Raw genomic sequence first — 19,904 nt, 5'->3', positions numbered from 1 at the left:
TCCTTATCCCTCCCATCTCCCTGTCTCCCACAGCATCAGGGGCAACTGCTAGTCTGCTCTCAGTCACTGTAGATTAGTTTGCATTTCCTAGCACTTTATATAATGGAATTACATAGTAAGTAATTTTTTTGACTTCTTGCCTAAATGTCCATTGACTGATGAATGAATGAAGAAGATATCTATCTATATGTATATCTGTATATCTATTTACAATGGAATATTACTCAGCCATCAAAAAGAATGAAATCTTGCTATTTGCAATGACATGGATGGAGCTAGAGTGTACTATGCTATGTGAAATAACTCAGTTGGAGAAAGAAAAATACCATATGATTTCACTTATGTGAAATTTAAGAAACAAAATGGATGAACATTGGAGAAAGGAAAAAAAAAGAGGGAAGCAAACTATAAGAGACTTTTAACTATAGAGAACAAACTGAGGGTTGATGGAGGGGAGGTAGGCCAGGGAATGGGCTAAATGGGTGATGGGTATTAAGGAGGGCACTTGTGATGAGCACTGGGTGTTATTATATGGGAGTGATTAATCACAAACTCTTATACCTGAAACCAATTTTACTATATATGTTAACTAACTAGAATTTAAATAAAAACTTGAAACAAAAAATAAAGTCAGTGTCTTCTAAGCAACATTTACTTGGATCCTACTTTTTGATACACTGACAATCTTTGCCTTTCTTTTTTTTTATTTTTTTATTTTTTATTTTTTTAATCTTTGCCTTTCACTTGGAGTGTTTAGATCACTTACATTTATTTTATTTTTTAAAGATTTTGATTTTATTTATTTATTCATGAGAGATACAGAGAGAGAGAGGCAGAGACTTAGGCAGAGGGAGAAGCAGGCTCCTTGACGCGATCCCAGGACTCCAGAACCACACCCCGGGCCAAAGGCAGATGTTCAACCACTGAGCCACTATGCATCCCAAGATCACTTACATTTAATGTGATTGTTGACATGGTTGAGTTTTGTTTTCTTTCTTACCCCTTGCTTGTTACCTTGTTTTTTTCCCCTCTTTTTCTGCCTTCTTTTGAATTAGTTGAATTTTTTCATGATTGTATTTTTCTCCTTTGCTGATCATGAGCTATAACTCCTTGTTGCCTTATTTTGGTTGTTGCTTTAGGGTTTATAGATTATGTCTTTTAACTTATCACATTCTACCATTAGGTGATGTTACACTTGATGTATTATATAAAAACAGTATACCTCTAAATAATTATATTCATAACATATACCATTTCCAGTCTTCATTTCTTCATGTAGGCTCCTGTTTCTCTCTGGTATTTTCCTTCTGCTTGAAAGATTACTTTTAACATTTTTTATAGTGAAAGTCTGCTGGTGATATATTCTTTCAGCTTTTAAAACTTCCATGTGAAGGCTCTGAGGGAGATTACTTTCCATATTTTTCTTCTAGCTTCTAAATGGCTGTCAGCAATTTTTGGCATTCTTTAGTTTGTAGACACATCATTCCAATTTCTGTCTTTGTTTTCACATAGCATGTAATATTTAGTCATTATCCAAAATGTAATGTTTAATCCATAAACATCAGTTAAAAATTATAAATATATAACTTTATATTGAAATTATTTGAAAATACAAAGAGATGAAAATAATAATATGAAGTAAGAAAAGGTAAACTATTACTTACCTAAAGTATTTGACTAAAAAACTTTTCTTCTCTCCATAGCTGTTGGAAAAATTCGAGGAAAGCCTTTTCCCTTACTCTTATTTTTTGAAGCCGTATTTAGCACAAGTCATGCATGTAGACGTCCTATTGATGCAGAACTAACCCTGGAAGGAATCAAATGTGGATTATCTGAAAAACGTTTAGATTTAGTTATCAATTGGGTCACCCAGGAAAGGTAAGCAAAGTTAAGCTTTTAACAACTTTGATAGTTGGTTAGTAAAGTTGTTTACTCTCAAGATTTCAATAGTTTTTTATTAGTACATTATTTGAACATTTATCTCAGGTCTCTATTGTAATTAATGGGTCAGAAAGAATTTACTAAGCATTCATGTAGTCATGGGACCTAGTCACAAAGAGCCCAGATCAGGAGTTAACTAATGGCAGTTCACGGCATGATTCATGACCACTTAATGGTGGATAGAAGTTGATTGGTAAGTCTAGAAAAGGATTAATCAGTATCATGCTACTCAGAGGGATAAGGCAGGAACCTGGATCCAAATAGGTTATGGGTACATATAAAGGATAAACCTAGGAGAAAACTTATAAGCAGTATGGATGTAGGCCAAGGTAACATTTAGAACATACAAACCAGCAAGGATAGACAGGCAATGGCTTCTGGGAGTTGGTTTCAGGACAGAGTGGCATATTTGCACTAGAGTTCCCTCAGGTTAGATTCCCTAGAACCAAAGTCTCAGACAGGAATTTGAGTGTATGTGATTGATAGAGAGGGATTCTCAAAACCCTATCAGGGAGTGAGTGAAGCAGAATAGGGAGGAATGTGTATGTTTTTGGGAAGCCAAGAAAGGATGTGATCTTAGGCAAGTTCTAACCTTGGTCTTACTTATAAGAAGCTCTGGACCATAACCTATACCACAGAGCTGTCCCCCTTGAGGCAAGGGGCCAGCCTTTTGTACATCTTTTTCTCTTTTAGGGCTGTGGACTGCCTGGGTGGAGCATAGTATCCTATAATGGTGGCTCCCACCAGCAAAGGACAATTTGCTTAGAAGGGAGGGACTTGGAAGCCACTGGCAGCCACACCCAGAGTATGGGGAAGGAGGATCTAGGCAGGACATTAAAACAGCATCTATTTTAGTCAACCATTTGCACAAACCTATGTATTTGCTTGTCACATTAATTTTGCTCCATCCAGGCACAACCGCTCCTGTGGTTATAATTCTGGGGGAATCTTATAAGAGAGGAGTTAGTGGGATGTGCTATAGTGTTTATCATGATAATCGATCCTAGGGCAGTAATTTGTTTTTTACAACTTTATTGAGATAGAAGTTATATACAATAATTGATGTATATTTCAAATGCAGTTTGATGAGTTTTTGGAAAACAGCATTGTAGAGATATAATTGACATATAATAATCAGTACAGTTTGACAACTTTTGACATGTATATACCCATAAAATTATCACCACCACTGAGATAATTAACCTTATTCCACCTCCACTGTCCCCAGGTAACGACTGATCTACTTTCTGTCACAATAGATGAAGTTTCATTTTCTAGAATTTTATAAAAATGAAATTATACATTATGTATAATTTTTTCTTCTTGGTCTTGCTCTTTCACTTAGTTATTTTGAGATTCATCCATATTAATTATTAATCATCTTTCTCCTATATCATCCATTTTATATTCTACTCTGAAACTTCTCCTGGTCTCGATGGCTTGTCTGGTAGGATGACTGGTTGCCATGCCTTTATCAAACTGTGATTATTGATACCCGCTAACAATTTTCATTTGTCTTGGGACTACCCAGAGATCTCCCAGTAGATTATCTGCCACCTGTAACAAGCAACTGTATACGATTAAAAAACTTTGGTGGGTCCTACTAAAGTTGAAGTGTTTATCCAAGAAACACCAATGATGTGGAACTAGAACTGCTCATCATGAACTGGATTGTGGCAGACTCACCAGGTCATGAGGTCAGGTGGGCTCAGAGAGTCCATCTAAAATTAGGTTCAGTCAGGGATCCCTGGGTGCCTCAGCGGTTTGGCACCTGCCTTTGGCCCAGGGTGTGATCCTGGGGTCCCAGGATCGAGTCCTGTGTTGGGCTCCCAGCATAGAGCCTGCCTCTCCCTCCTCCTGTGTCTCTGCCTCTCTCTCTCTCTGTGTGTCTATCATAAATTAATAAATCTTTAAAATTAGGTACAATCAAGGTCATGCTCAATAGAGCATACAAGTTAGTTTCAGGAATCGGTGGCCCAGAACCCATGTCAACTACCATGAACTGTCTGACACTACTTCCACAGCTCACACCTATGGTCTCATGCAGGGGTGGGGTGACCTAAGACCAGTAGACAAGGAGGAAAAAACCCAGACTTGGTTCCTGGATGATTCAGGTTTTGTCCAGGTGATGCTAGTTCGTTACTCCATCCTTTAGGATGAAATGCACTCTAAACCAGTGGCAATTACATGGTATATCCCCAGTAGGTAGAATACTTGGATCTGGGAGATAAAAGTGTAGCTCTGCTATCATTCCCAGTAGCCCACTTGGGGAGTATATTAATTAGGGTTCTCCAGAGAAGCAGAATCAATAGGATATATATATATTCCATATATAAAATTATATATGTGTGAATGTGTATGTGTGTGTGTGTGTGTGTGTGTGTGTGTCTATACACATATATGAAGAAATTGGCTCAGGTGATTATGGAGGCTGGTAAGTCCCAATATCTGTAGTCAGCAAGCTAGAGACCCAAGAGAGCCACCACTGGTGTGAGTTTCAGGCTGCTTAAGACCCAAGAAAAGCCAATGTTTCTGTTTGAGTCTAAAGGTAAGAAAAGAATGATGTCCCAACTAAGCAGTCAAGCAGGAGGCCTTGTACCATTCAGGCTGTCAAGTGATTGGATGAGAGCCATCCACATTCACAACAGTCTGCTTTATTCAGTCTATGGATTCAAATGTTACTGTCTTTCAAATACATCCTCACAGACTTGCAGAATAATACTTGACTAAATATCTGGGCACTCTATGAGCCTGTCAAGATGACACATAAAATTAACCATCACAGGGAGTTTGGGCTTCCCATGCCTGCAACTTGAGGTTCTGTGAATCCTCAACTAACTTCGAGTCCAAATCAATTGACTTTGATTATCATGAGAAGGTAAGATTATTGTTACATAAAAGGGAAGAGAGGAATATGTATGGCACTCAGGTTCTCTGTTCCCTTAAAGAGAGCATGATAGTTGGATTTGAGTCATGTCATTTGCTGATAGACTACTCCTTAAGAAATATTGTAAGGGGAGAAATTAGATGGGTTAGGGAAGGGCAAACTGCTAAGCAAGGGTGTGAACTCAGGTGAAATCTAGTATTAGCTAGCATTACAGGGAGAGGATGTGGAGCCTATATACCAGAGTTGTTTCTTTTTACATTGTGGGACTGGCCTTTCGTATTCCTTATTAGTCAGTCATCTTCTCTAGACTACTGGAGGATTGAAAGGCACAATTTTCTGCATGAGACAGCTCCAGTCAGCTGAGGGCAATTCTTTGGGGAAGGAGATAGCTGTGAGTTGTTAATAGTCATCTGGAGGGATCCCTGGGTGGCGCAGCAGTTTGGCGCCTGCCTTTGGCCCAGGGTGCGACCCTGGAGACCCGGGATCGAATCCCACGTCGGGCTCCTGGTGCATGGAGCCTGCTTCTCCCTCTGCCTGTGTCTCTGCCTCTCTCTCTCTCTCTATCTCTCTCTCTCTCTCTCTGTGACTATCATAAATAAATAAAAATTAAAAAAAAAACTTAAAAAAAATAGTCATCTGGGGAAGAGTCACTGGTCCAGTAAAGAGGACTGAAACAATTTCTGCCTGCTTATGAAGATCAAGCTACTCTTGCTGTCTATGTGGATATAGGATGGGTTGTGAGTATTGGAAGGCGAAGAGAGGAAAGGCCTCTCTGTTATCTATCTAGTAGCCATGCTTGCTTATTTTGCATCCTAAGGACTATGCTTACTTGGCTCTGGTTGCATAGAGACATAGGATACATATGATAGTGTAGTTACAGTTCTCATATATCATAAGGGAGATGGATGAACTAATGGAAACACACCCTAAATAATAGTCATGATTTAGAAATGTCCCAGATATAAAAATGGCAAGTTTGCACACTACTGCCTATTGCTGCCCACTCCAAATTCACCATTTCCCCTACATGACACTGGATAGTCCCAAACTGTCCTGTATTGATGGCACTACTATTTACCAGTGCAGAGTAGCTTTTTCCCACCCTCTCATTATAGCTTCACTTATTGTTCACATAATAGTTAATCCTGTTTTAGGAAATTTCTTTTTATGTATATATATCCTGTAGCCCACTTGGGCTATGTGTATATATATATATATATACACATAGCCCAAGTGGGCTATATATGGTAATATATACCACCTGGTAATATATGGTAATATATTCCCACCTGGTCACACCTTCTACTCTCTACAAAACGTACTGGTCAGGGAGCCCTGGAAATGGTTTGGATGTGAGAACGCCATTAGAAAGTGCATGCTCATTAATACCTGTTATCAATGCAGAGGCACTTCAGACAAGATTAATTCCCTACATATACTGATGGTCATTGGCTGATTCTACCTCTTAGTTGTAAGAATTAAAATTCTTATGCAGTTCCTTGGCTGCATAAATTTGGAAATTATACCACTCTTAAGGATCCTGAGATGACCTAACAGAATACTGAAGGTAATTCATATTCTTTATTCTTGGCCTCTGTCCTCTAGTCTCTGACTCTGATGGCCTGGCCTCTCGGCTACCTTAAAAAGTTCTACAGTTCTTTCCCTGAAGACCTGCACAGAGCCAGCTCTAAAACTGCCTGGGCTATAGACTAATCTTGATTCTCTTAGTCATTCTTACCTGGGAAAAAAGTCTGATCACCTGACACATAAAGCTGTAGCTATTAAAAATATAACTAAAGTAAAATTTCCATACAACCAGTGATTAGAAGGAATATCTTTAATTATACCCAAATGTGTTTTGGCCTACACTGATCATTTCTAGGTGGAGTTAATGTGCTAGTGCAGATGATTCACTTCAATTGTATTTGCAGATGGTGCATTAAAATGTGATGACAAGTAAAAAGTTTAAAAATTAAAAAAATGTGATGACAAGTGAAACCTATTCAAGTGAACCATCTCTTTTTTTTTTTTTTTTTAAGATTTTATTTATTCATGAGAGACAGAGAGAGAGAGAGAGAAGCAGAGACACAGGCAGAGGGAGAAGCAGGCTCCATGCAAGGAGCCCAACATGGGACTCGATCCTGGGACCCCAGGATCACACCCTGGGCCAAAAAGCAGGCGCTACACCGCTGAGCCACCCAGGGTTCCCTCAAGTGAGCCATCTCAAAAGAACTACGTCAGTCTCTTCTAGTAGGGACATCTTATATCCTTTTTTTCCCTTTGTTTTTTTATATATCTATAACAATCTTAAAAAATAACACTGGTATCACACATTTCTTGCAAATGCTTACAAGATCGGTCACTAATTTTGAGCTAAAATTTCTTGTCACTGTCTTTAGCCAACATTTAATGAGTTCTTACTCTCTACAGGGTTTAGAATATAGATAACTGCTGAGGACATTGAGATCCTCAATTATAAGAGAATTTTTCTTTACCTTGTCATTTAAATCCCACCAGTCTTTTTAGGAGAGTTTTAACTGTGTTTGTAGATTTTTTTTAAAAACTTGAGCTCAGTTTCGTTAAAATGTTTTCCCCCAAACGAATATGTGCTGATTGTTTTTGTTTTTGTTCTTGTTCTCAAATCTTAGATATGTTTAATTTCTTCTATATCAATTGCCTATTAACTTGGAATTCTTACAGACCGTGGAAAATCCTGTTCTGCTGTGCTGAATTTTTAGATATTCTCATCTACTCACCAAGAACTCTCTAAAGTATACTTCTTGATCTGCTTGCTCTAGGCTCACATTTTCTGAGGAGGTGGGGGATGTGATTTGTGATTATGGGGAACAGGATACTTATAACAAGGCCAAGTGCCTAGCGTTAGCTCAGATGATCTACAGTGAATGTGGCCTGCACAAGAAAGCTCTTCTTTGCCTGTGTAAACAGGGTCAGATTCATGGGGCCATGGAATACATACAGCAATTCAAGGACTTTACTTATGGTAAGTGAAAAAGTCTACTTAACTGTATACATTTGAATTCTAGACTTTAATTCTAAGATCACCCATGATAGTAGGAAATATTTTGGATTTACATTATAAAGTGTGTTTTACATATATGATGAGTAGATTTGTTTCTTTGCCTGTTTTTAGTGAAAACCTATCTAACTTTTATTGAGTACCTACTCTGTGCCAGACTCTGGGTAGGGTGTTCTCACATCCTTTCAGCCAGTCCCCACAACAGTCCCATCAGGTAGGCACTGCTAGACCCATCATACAAGCGGAGAGATACTGAAGCCCTGAGAGGGAAATGAGCCAAAGCTTGCACAGAAGGAACCCTGAGGCAGGGAGTGAAGTTCGTCAAGCTTGTGGTACTATTGGAGGGTCCAAGGTAGCTGTGGCCAGGTGCAGCAGGGTGGTCTCTGCTTTATGGTCAGTTGTTGCTGAGAAGATTTGTTTTTCTTGCATGTCTGGCAAAGGTATTGGGGACTGAGGCTGGGGCTGTCCTCGGGGGAGGGCCTGGCAGCCTTCGAGAAGGTGGATGTCTGGGTGTCACTGCTTCTCTCCCTCTGAAGTACACAATTTATTTTGCAGCTATTTTAGGCCATGCAACTTAAAGGATTTTTTTAATAGCTGAATTTATTTGTTACATAAAATGTTCTGGACTATGATATAAGCATTAGAAATGACGAATTAGTAAAATAATGTTCATTTCAAAATTTTGAAAATCTAGGTTGCAGTTGGGCTGTGATCTGAGACCGTTGTCAACCTTAGGGTAACTTTAGTTCAATGAGCTGATCTCTTCCTTTGTAACCTAAATGTGTAGGCATCCTGACATCTCCCACATCCCAGGCCTATGTCTTATTCTGATTTGCAGGCTTTGTACCCCAATTCTAAGAAGTTGCAAATGGAACAAAACATAGCACTTTTAGGTTATATTTTTCTAGGAAAGAAGACTGTTGATGGCTGTTGAATCTGATCATTTTCAAACAATAAATTGAATTTTGCTTAGAATCTATTTTTTAAAGTTATGAATTTCTTTATTTGTTATATAATAGCCCACTTGATACTATAGTTTGGCTTGCCCAAAGAGGTAAGTAATTTGCCTACACACACACAGCAGCAGAACAGAATCTGGTATAGAAAGTGCAACTCAATTAATATTTGTTGAATGAATTACGTATTTTATTTTTATTATCTAAGTGTACAGATTTAGTTTCTGTTTTAAATATTATTTTTCCATAGGTAAGAGATTATTTTAGTCAATTTAGACATGGATGGAATATAGGTTTAATTACTCTTAGAATTTTTATTGGTTGAAATGTCAAGCTTCTGTTTTGCTTGCAAAATTTACCTTGTGTAAGTACATAGAAACATGATTGACTCATTATTATATTGTTCTGTTCCTCAAGTAGTACATTACAATCTAGAATAATTAAATATATATTGTAATAATTTACAAAGTAGTGACACTCTTACATAATTAGGACTTTGCTGTTTATCCTCAAAATTTGTTGGGATGCCTGGGTGGCTCAGTGATTGAGCATCTGCCTTTGGCTCAGGGCGTGATCCCAGGGTCACAGGATTGAGTCCTGCATCGGGCTCCCCCCACAGGGAATCTGCTTCTCCCTCTGCCTGTGTCTCTGCCCTCTCTCTGTGTCCCTCATGAATAAATAAATAAATAATCTTAAAAAAAAGAATTTATTTAGCACATCATAAGATAAAAATGAGAAAAATTAAGCTTACAAAATGGAAACAATGTTTGAAAAATTACTTTCTTTATTTTACTTTTTTAATGAGAAACAACCACAGCTTTCCACAGTATTATATTGACCTTGGGGGACAGATTCAATTTGTTAATACTTCCTGGTTTCCGAAAAAACTGTTCTCTCTTAGATTTAGACTGTCAATGGGCAGCCTGGGTGGCTCAGGGGTTTAGTGCCGTCTTCAGCCCCGGGGTGTGATCCTGGAGACCTGGGATGGAGTCCCATGTGTGGTTCCCAGCATGGAGCCTGATTCTCCCTCTGCCTGTGTCTCTGCCTTTCTCTCTCTATCTGTGTCTCTCATGAATAAATAAATAAATAATATTTTAAAAAAACAATAACTTCCAAAACCAAAGAATTTCCTGAAAAGAGTTACATTTTCTACATTTTTGCAAATCTCTGTAATGCCTGATTTTATAGAAGATAGCTGGCTTCCCATATCTGCTCCTATATTCAGTCTGTTGTAATACCACGTGTCATGTAGTCTCATGTGTATTTTGAAAGAATGAGAATGAAAAAGAAAAATAACAACTTAGTATTTTTTTAAAAATTTTTATTTATTTATGATAGTCACAGAGAGAGAGAGGCAGAGACATAGGCAGAGGGAGAAGCAGGCTCCATGCACCAGGAGCCTGATGTGGGATTCGATCCTGGGTCTCCAGGATTGCGCCCTGGGCCAAAGGCAGGCACTAAACCGCTGCGCCACCCAGGAATCCCCAACTTAGTATTTTTATGAAAGTAGTTTTGACTTTGTAGCCCTAGACCATATTTGAAGAACCACTGCTCTAGATAGTTGTGAGTTAAAGAGATATCATACTTGGTATATAGGCCTTTATAATCTTATTAAAACAGAACATCCACAGTATAAAAAATGATTAACATGTCAAACTAATGAATGACAAAATGGATTCCAAAGTGTGGTAAGCAGAGGATTTGAATTTGTATTTTTTCTAATTAGTCAGAGACCATATCTTGCACATATTTTATAAATGTTGGTTATTTTGGAGAAGGGGATTTCAATACTTGACTGAATGAAGCAGAGCAAGATGTGTGAGTTATGAAATGTTGAAGGCTGGGGCATGCTATATAGATAGCTTCACCTTAGTGGGGGCCAGTTTGAGTGACCCAAATCATAAACTTCTACCTCTCTCTAGGGAAATTTTAAAAAAATTGTTTGACTTTATTGATATAGAATTATATTCTGCTATTCCTTGTTTCTTCTTTTACAATTTCTCTCTGTCTCTGTATCTATGTGTGTGTGTTTGCATGCCTGTGTATACATATATACATACATGCAATGCACACACATACATATATTTATTGTTTTGGAGGGCCATCACTATAGATTGGAAGGTCATAGACTGGGAGAGCAAATGAACTATTCTACTTTATATCATATGTATAATTATGGGGAAATGAACTTTTTATGAAAAGCCTATTTCCTCACTTTCAATGTGAGAATAATAATATCTCACTTATTCTGAATATTAAATGCAGCAAGTAATATATTTAAGTTCCCAGTACATAAATATGTGTTTAATAAACACTAGATTATTTTATATTGCCTGTCAGAGTGCAAATTATGTTTATGGTAGTTCTTTAAAGGCACTTGGAAATTATTTTGAAAATTACCTCTGTTGTGACCTAAGAAGAATATTTTTACTTGAAAAACTTCAGTAAGTTGGGACCCCTGTGTGGCTCAGCAGTTGAGTGTGTGACTTTGGCTCAGGGTGTGATCCCAGAGTTCCAGGATTGTGTCCCGCACCGGGCTCCCTGCATGGAGCCTGCTTCTCCCTCTGCCTGTGGCTCTGCCTCTCTCTCTCTCTCTCTCTCTCTCTGTGTCTCTCATGAGTAAATAAAATCTTTAAAAAAGAAAAGAAAACTTTAGTAAGGTTACACAAAGTTTATAAACTTAAGAATATAAATCATGGCAGTACTAGATGAACTCATTAGTTAACTGGTATATTAAACCATAAGAAATTGCTTTTTTTGGAATCAAAAATGGTCAAATGTAGGCAACTTCATATGGCTCTACCTCTAGCTACTTGAACTAGCTGATAGCTTCTTAAAGTCTTCATTTTTGAGTTTCTAAATATTTGATATTTTTAGGAAAAAAATTAGTGAAACCCTTTTTCTGTGCAAGGCACAAAAAGAAAGAAATTATACTCATTAGGAATTGGTGTAAATATGAGCAACAGGATATAGACAAACATAAGGTAGTATCAAATGGAAACTTAGAAATTGGATATATTGATTCTAGCACTTTTAAGGTGCATCAACTGAGATCCAAAAGAATAAGTCAGTGATGGAACTGTGATTAGAGCTCAGGTTTCCTATTGCCAATCGAATCTTTTCTAATCTACTATCTTTGATAATCTATTTTTCTGGTAGTCTTTCATTTTTTGGTATATTGAACATGATTTTTTTTTTTTTTTTGATTGGAGAGAGTACTGTTGAGTGCATTGAGGGCTTTGGAAGGATTGTAAAAAGAAGTATTGATTGGTATAGACATTAACTGGTCCTGGTTTGTAGTTGATGTAACATATTAAGATGTTGAGACATAGTTTTTTACTTTTGCTTTCAGATGACCTGATGCAGTTAATAAAGTTATGTCCTCACACTGAATTAATTCAGTGTCTCACTAGAGAATGGAATGGGAAACCACCATCTTTATCTTTTGGTCTTGCTATACTTCAACTGTTTTCTATAGATATGAAAACAGTTGGCATTAAGCTACTTCAAGAAATAAGTAAAGGTGGGAAAGGTAAGTATAGTATAGTAAAATGTTGTTGTAGAAGAGAAAGTAGTGGGTTGTTTAGGGGAAGGTTCAAGACTATTATGTTTGAGTTAACTGATTTTTTTCCTAAGAGTTACTTCTTGGCAGGACTTGACTTTGGGAGTTTATAAAGATTATCATGTCAATAACAGTCTGTTGACAATAGTATATATTTCTTGAGGGAATTCCAAAGAAGAGCAAATCTTTGTGAAGCTTTAGAGGAATATCTTAATAATTATACTGGCTAACACTAAATAAATTGTACATATATTAACAAGTGTGTATATTTAGTAATTTTATATGTATTTGTATTTTAAATGTTATTTAGCCATAATCTCTCTATATTTTTATTCTTAACCCAAATATGTAAATATCATTTATATATGCTGTTTACTCTTAATGTAATTCTGGAATAGGATCAAGAATAACTAATTACATCTTACTTTTTTCTTTCATTTCTCTAATTTAATATAGGAAATTGAGCAGATAACTTGATTTTAAATTGTTATATGGGGTTAAAGAATGAATAGCAAATTGCACAAAAGCATATTTGGGAAGATAATTTTGAAATTATCAAATAAAATATTTGACAGAAAAATAATAATCATGGTAGAAATAAAGTAATAGTGATGACAATATTTTAAAAAGATGCCCTCTTTCACTAAGTATCATAAAGTAATGCATGTAATAAATAAGAAGTGAGTTCTCTAAATAAATATATTCCAAAGAGGGTCATCATAATTGATTTCAAAAGTAAGTAATATCATTAGGTTTTTTTTTTTATTTTAAAGATTATTTATGATAGACATAGAGAGAGAGGCAGAGACACAGGAGGAGGGAGAAGCAGGCCCATGCCGGGAGCCTGACATGGGACTTGATCCCGGGTCTCCAGGATCGTGCCCTGGGCCAAAGGCAGATGCCAAACCACTGAGCCACCCAGGGATCCCCCATCAGTTTTCTTTAATAAACAAAATCATTCTTTTATTTCCTTTCCTTTATTTTCCTTTCCTTTCCTTTAGATTTGTTATAGAAGCCCCATCATTAAGAGCTTTCTCTCTATCCAGAGATAGGAGGAAGGGTTTGCCAAAGAGGTTTTTAAGGAGAAATTTATAAAAGAATCTGAAGGATCATGAAAACTAGCCCTATAGGCCCCCTAGTTATGTGATAGTGTGTAGTGGTACCTTAGAAACTCTGAATAAGACTGAGCCCTCAAAAAAAAAAAAAAAAAAAAAAAAAAGACTGAGCCCTCATTCTTCATTTTCTGAGCCCCCTTCCTTGTAGCCTTTAACATTTGCGAACCTTACCAAGAAGGAGATGAGTAGAAGTGTGGGAATGTGAGAGATGGTAGAAGGTTGAAGTGAGGCATGAAAAGGTTAATGAAAAAGATGAATAAGCTAATCCTTGATTACTTGCCCCGAACTGGCAGAAGCACTCCACATTAAACTTCTAGGAATCAAGTTTAATAATAACTTTAATAATTGAATTGAGGGGATCCCTGGGTGGCGCAGCGGTTTGGCGCCTGCCTTTGGTCCAGGGCGCGATCCTGGAGTCCCGGGATCAAGTCCCACGTCGGGCTCCCTGCATGGAGCCTGCTTCTCCCTCTGCCTGTGTCTCTGCCTCTCTCTCTCTCTCTCTCTCTCTCTCTGTCTATCATGAATAAATAAATAAAATCTTTTAAAAAAGTAGTTGAAATGATATCCCGTTCTATTTTTGAAGAATTGCTAAGTGTGGGTTTTCAAATAAGAATAAGTGCTCTACTATAATATTATAATTTTTTCCCTCAGGTATAATCGAACATCTTATGATAAATGATCCATTTTGTGCATTCGAAAACTGGCAAGAAGTGGCAAATATATGTTTACAGAATGGCTTTGACAAATTATCTCGTGATATCACGTCCGTTCTTCGTTCTCAGGCTGGAGTTACAGAAATTTCTGAAGAGGACAATACAGTTAACTTAATGGAACATGTTTTTTGGTAGTTCTATGTCTTAACCAGTTGAGGGAGCTTATATGACATTTTATGTGTATTCATTGGGCAAACTAACTTTTGGCCATTTTGGCATAACTAACTTACAAATAAATCTAAAGTATGAAGCTCTCAGAAATAAACCATGCTGCTTTTGTTATGATGGCATTTAGATTTGTCCTTGAAACATTTATACTGTTGCTTCCTTTTTTCCATTTCTGATATTGAATCTTGATAAAATCCCAGAATATAACTTTGTATAAAACTCAGTTTAGGCACATCTATCCAAGGGCAGCCAGGCTAATGTCTGGATATATTCCTTTCTGATTATCTAATTTTATAGCAAGAGCTGAGGAAGATGTGATTAGTATCTGGTCAGACTGATTTCCCAAATAATAAATGCTTCAACACTGATTTTTAACAAGAAAGGCAGGATGTCATTTCAAGGTTGGGCTCACTTGTGAAAACCTACAGTATAGTAATTTTGTACTACTGATTTAAAGATGTGCCCCATGCTTTGGTATATGTAAATGACAGATGTTAGGCTTCTACTCTAAGAGTTGGGAATCTTAGCATGTTCTTACTTAGGGAGAAGACCAGCCAAATTTTGCATGAAGTAGACCTGAGATACCTGTATGGAAAATACGTCATGAAAAGTGGTTTTGAATGATTTCAAATCTCTGAATAAGTATTTGATGGAATACTCAGAGTTCTGTGTCATGGACAGGTAGGATATTCAAAATATATAGTGATCAGTATGGTACAGACACCGCCAGTCAAACAGAGCAGATACCAAACTAATCCTAATAGCTTTCAGCCCTTACACCATACCAGCGGAATGTCAGCCTTGATCATGGAACATGGTTACAGTGAGCTGATATTATATAGAGTCAGAGTAAAAAGTCGAGTTTTCCCCTCCTAAATTTAAATTGTCTATTTTGTACGCTATAGTGGAAAGAATATGTAGTTGGAATCAACAAACTCATATTCAAATTCTGATCTTACCTCTTCCTCTTTGTAAAATATGGGCAGTAATACCTCCTCTAAAGGTTTGTCATGAGGATTAGTCATGTGTGTGTGTACTAGAAGGATATACCATAATGGAGGAATTTCATAGAAGATAACTGTTATTTCTATGTAATAGGTCTCAGAAATACATGTTCCTCTACTTGGCTTATACTTACTAAATCCCACGTATCTATCCATTTGTATTTGTATACAAATCCTTGTTTGGATTATTTGATATGTTGACATGTCTTATTATCTTTATTGAGCTATCTGTCCACGTTTATATTAGCGTTGCTTGGCTTATCTTATAAGTCCAGAAGACTACTGGCTGAGTTCTCAGTTTTTTCATATATTGCTAAGCACAGTAATACAGATATTTATTTATTTTTAGCAGCATTGACTTTTTTAAAAAAAGATTTTATTTATTTGACAGAGAGCACAAGCAGAAGTGGCAGGCAGAGGGAGAAGCAGGCTCCCAGCTGAGCAGGGACCCGATGCAGGGATCAATCCCAGAACTCTGGGATCATAACGTGAGCCTAAAGGCTTAGCCAACTGAGCCACCCAGGTGTCCTTAACAGCATTGACTTTTAATCTATCGACAGCTTAAAACCTTTCTTTCTTTGAGACTTGTAAGATCAATACAAAGCTATTGTGTGTGCCCATTGACAGAACTTAGGAAAACAATGTGTCCATGACAGCCAGGAGAATGAAATAGGAACATAAATGTGGAAAAAGCTTGAAATAGCAGCTGTTGTTGTTACTGTTAATTTCGCTTTGGTTTTAAAATATTTTTCCTCCCCTCATTATTATTCCTTCTCTGTTAGCATTACTTTTGGCAGTTTTCCCAAGGAATGTGAAACTTGTCAAGTGAATATAAATTAAAATGTCTGGAGATGGAGTTAGGAGGAAGAGCAAGAATATGAAATCACATGGGGGAAGGAGAAGGGGTTGAGTTGTGAGCTGCATGGGGCGTGGAAGCAGTCAGAACCTCCCATGAGCTGCACTGGGAGACGGTATCCTGAGCTCTCTTGGCCCAGTAGCCTGCATGCTAGACCAGCGCTGCCACAGTCTGGCTTTGTGTCCTTTTCTTGAATTATTTTGATTAGATAATTCCTCTTGTCATGTTTAACTCAAAAATTCTGTAATTCTGCAAAGATACAAATGATTCCCCAGTACCTCCTGACCTGCCTCCATTTGAAATGCCAAGATTCAGCATCAGAATCAACAACACATACTGAGTACTTCTTTTTGTGGATGATCTCTGCTATCAAGATTACAGCTTTAGTGGAAAGATACAGCGTGTTATTTATGTATTTTATTTTTTAAAAGATTTTATTTATTAGTGTGTGTGAGCACACACGAACAGGGGCAAGAGGCAGAGGGAGAAGCAGATTCCCTGCTGAGCAGGGAGCTGTCAGGGCTCCACGGCTCCATCCCAGGACTCTGAGACCATAACCTGAGCCAAGGGCAGATGCTTAATTGTTTGAGCCACTGAGGCACTCCAAGACACAGCATACTTTGAAAAATAATTAACAATAATTTCTTAGTACCATCTAATATCCAGTCCATATTCAAATTTCACCGGTTGCTTAAAAATGTCTTTTCATAGTTGAATTGTTCTAATAAGAATCTAAACAAGTTTCATGTGTTCTGTTTAGTTGTGTCTCCACAACTAGAGTTATGCCTCCTCCTCTCCCCCCACCTTTTTTTCCCCCTTTGCCATTGACTGGTTGGACTGGCCGGTTGTTACTAGGAATATTCCACATTCTAGATTTGTCTGATTGGTATTTGTCTTTATGGTATTACTTAATTTGTTCTTCTATTTCCCATATTTCCTATAAACGGAAGTTATTTCTAAAGACTTGACTAGATTAGGTTCAGCTATTTGGGTAAGGATACTTATAGGTATGTTGAGTACTTCACATTTTACTATATTGATATACTCAGTGGTTGTCTCACTGCTTTTTGAGATAAAGTTCAAAATCCCTAACATGGCCTGCATGATCAGATTCCTGCTGCCTCTCCAGCCTCTCTCCTACTGTACTCCTCACTTTCTTCCAACCCAATGTGTGCTTCTTTTTTGTTCCTCTTGTAAGGTGCGGTGACTAAATGTGGTATCTCCTGATTAGATGGGGACCCTCAAATATGGGGTGATTGTTGGGAAGAAGCTGGTGCTGCTGCCAGCGGTGAAAGGATTCAGCAGGAAATAGCAGTTTACTGAATACACTGCAAGGGAGCCACTGGCCGGACGATGGACTATGCACGGTGGAGAGACTGTCTGCAACAAGGCAGTGGGTGGTGGCCTGTATTTAAAGCAGGAGGGTGAGGCGGTGTGGTGACCTATGGGATCTTCTCTTTTTTGGTAACTCTGCATGGTTGTAGATGGTCCATTGGTCAGTTATGGCCTATGGATATTTTGATGTGGGTTGCCGATGGGCCTTTCTGTGTTCAGCCAGGGGGTTGCTGTGGGCTCTTTCTACATTCCTCTGCTCAAGCCTGTTGTCTAAAAGTGGTAGGTGTGTGTGAGCAGGGAGAGGGGCAGAGGGAGAAGGAGAGATTGTCAAGCAGATTCCCCGCTGAGCACAGGGAGCCCTACCTGGGCTTGATCCCACGACCCTGAGATCATGATCTAAACTGAAAGCAAGAATCAGACGCTTAACCTACTAGCCACTCAGTAGCTATTCCTTTTACCCAGAGGCTAATCCCTTTGTTTTTACCTCTTCAATAATTTCTTTTACTTCAATTCTTAGCTTAGTTCAAACTTTCTCAGGGAAGGCTTTCACGACTTCCTTAATTGTGCTAAATTTCCCTTTTACAACCTGTCCTTTATTGCTATCGTGGCTGTGGTTAGGGACAATATTTTTAATTGAGGGCAAGGACTTTATCTTTTGAGGGTGTGGGAAATGGGGGAGTTACTGTATTAGTTTTCTGGGCTGCTAAAACAAAGTACACTAACTGAGTGGTTTAACAGCTGGAAATGTATTGTCTCACAGTTCTGAAGGCTGTGAGTCTGAGAGCAAGATGTCCGTAGGGCTGGTTCCTTAGAAAGATTGTAAGGGAGGGATCTGTTGCAGGCCTCTGCCTCTCTCCTTGACTTATAGGTGGCCATCTTCTGTCCCTTGTATCATCTTTCCTTTATGCATGTCTGTGTCCAAATTTCCTCTTCTTATAAGGATACCAGTCATATGGGAGGAGGGCCCACCCTCATGACCGCTTTTTACTTGATGACTTCTGTAAAGACCCTATTTCTAAATAGGGGCACATAATGAGGACTGGGGGTTAGGGCTGCAACATGGGAATTTGGGGAGGACACGTTTCAACCTATAGCATTTACCATTGCATCACTAAAATCAAACACAGTACCAGGTACAAAGTGAATTTCAATAAATAATTGCAGGAATAAATGCCAAGTTAGGTATCTCCCATATTTAATGTTCATGTTGTAAATTTACTGTTGCTTTATTGTTTTTGATAAATGTTATTGATATATAAACATACATACACCCAATAAGAAATTCTGAAAAATGCCCAAATTATAACTGTAGACAGAGCTCAATAATTGTTCACAAAGTGAACATGTTTGTGTAACTAACTCCAAAGTGAAGAAACAATACCCCTAATCACAGAAGACCTGGTCCAGCCACTGTTATCCCATTCCCAAAGAGAGCTACTATTCGGACTTCTCACACCATAGATAAGTTTTGCCTGATTGGAGTTTGATTTGCCAACATAAAGCATAACACCCAGTGTTCATCCTGTCAAGTGCCCCCCTCAGTGCCCGTCACCCAGTCACCCCAAACCCCCACCCACCTCCCTTTCCACTACTCCTTGTTTGTTTCCCAGAGTTAGGAGTCTCATTTTCTGTCACCCTCTCTGATATTTCCCACTCATTTTCTCTTCTTTCCCCTTTATTCCCTTTCACTATTTTTTATATTCCCCAAATAAATGAGACCATATAATGTTTGTCCCTCTCCGATTGACTTCACTCAACATGATACCTCTAGTTCCATCCACGTCGAAGCAAATGGTGGGTATTTGTCATTTCTAAAGGCTGAGTAATATTCCATTGTATACAGAGACCACATCTTCTTTATCCATTCATCTTTTGATGGACACCGAGGCTCCTTCCACACTGTGGCTATTGTGGACATTGCTGCTATAAACATTGGGGTGCATGCGTCATGGTGTTTCACTGCATCTGTATCTTTGGGGTAAACCCCCAGCAGTGCAATTGCTGGGTCATAGGGCAGATCTATTTTTAACTCCTTGAAGAACCTCCACACAGTTTTCCAGAGTAGCTGCACCAGTTCACATTCCCATCAGCAGTGCAAGAGGGTTCCCCTTTCTCCACATCCTCTCCAACATTTGTTTCCTGTCTTGTTCATTTCACCATTCTCATTAGTGTGAGGTGGTATCTCAATTGTGGTTTTGATTTGTATTTCCCTGATGGCAAGTGATGCGGAGCATTTTCTCATGTGCTTGTTGGCCATGTGTATGTCTTCTTTGCTGAAATTTCTGTTCATGTCTTTTGCCCATTTCATGATTGGATTGTTTCTTTGCTGT

At 38.1% G+C, this 19,904-nt stretch overlaps 1 protein-coding gene across 4 annotated transcripts in view; it reads left to right on the top strand.

Annotated features, from left to right (window-relative positions):
* The window catches only part of CLHC1 (clathrin heavy chain linker domain containing 1), a 32,096-nt gene extending 17,591 nt beyond the window's left edge, over positions 1-14,505 (top strand). For all 4 annotated transcript variants that reach the window (XM_038551284.1, XM_038551282.1, XM_038551283.1 and 1 more), the window contains 4 exons: positions 1,704-1,878; positions 7,627-7,829; positions 12,174-12,353; positions 14,150-14,505. In XM_038551284.1, coding sequence (XP_038407212.1) covers positions 1,704-1,878; positions 7,627-7,829; positions 12,174-12,353; positions 14,150-14,346 — 755 coding nt within the window. In that variant the 3' untranslated portion in view covers positions 14,347-14,505. The remainder of the gene's footprint in view (positions 1-1,703; positions 1,879-7,626; positions 7,830-12,173; positions 12,354-14,149) is intronic.
* The last annotated feature ends 5,399 nt before the right edge of the window (positions 14,506-19,904 follow it).

The sequence above is a fragment of the Canis lupus genome, chromosome 10 (assembly GCF_011100685.1).
Source record: "Canis lupus familiaris isolate Mischka breed German Shepherd chromosome 10, alternate assembly UU_Cfam_GSD_1.0, whole genome shotgun sequence".
Lineage (NCBI taxonomy): Eukaryota > Metazoa > Chordata > Mammalia > Carnivora > Canidae > Canis > Canis lupus.
This window is presented reverse-complemented; position numbering and strand designations above follow the sequence as displayed.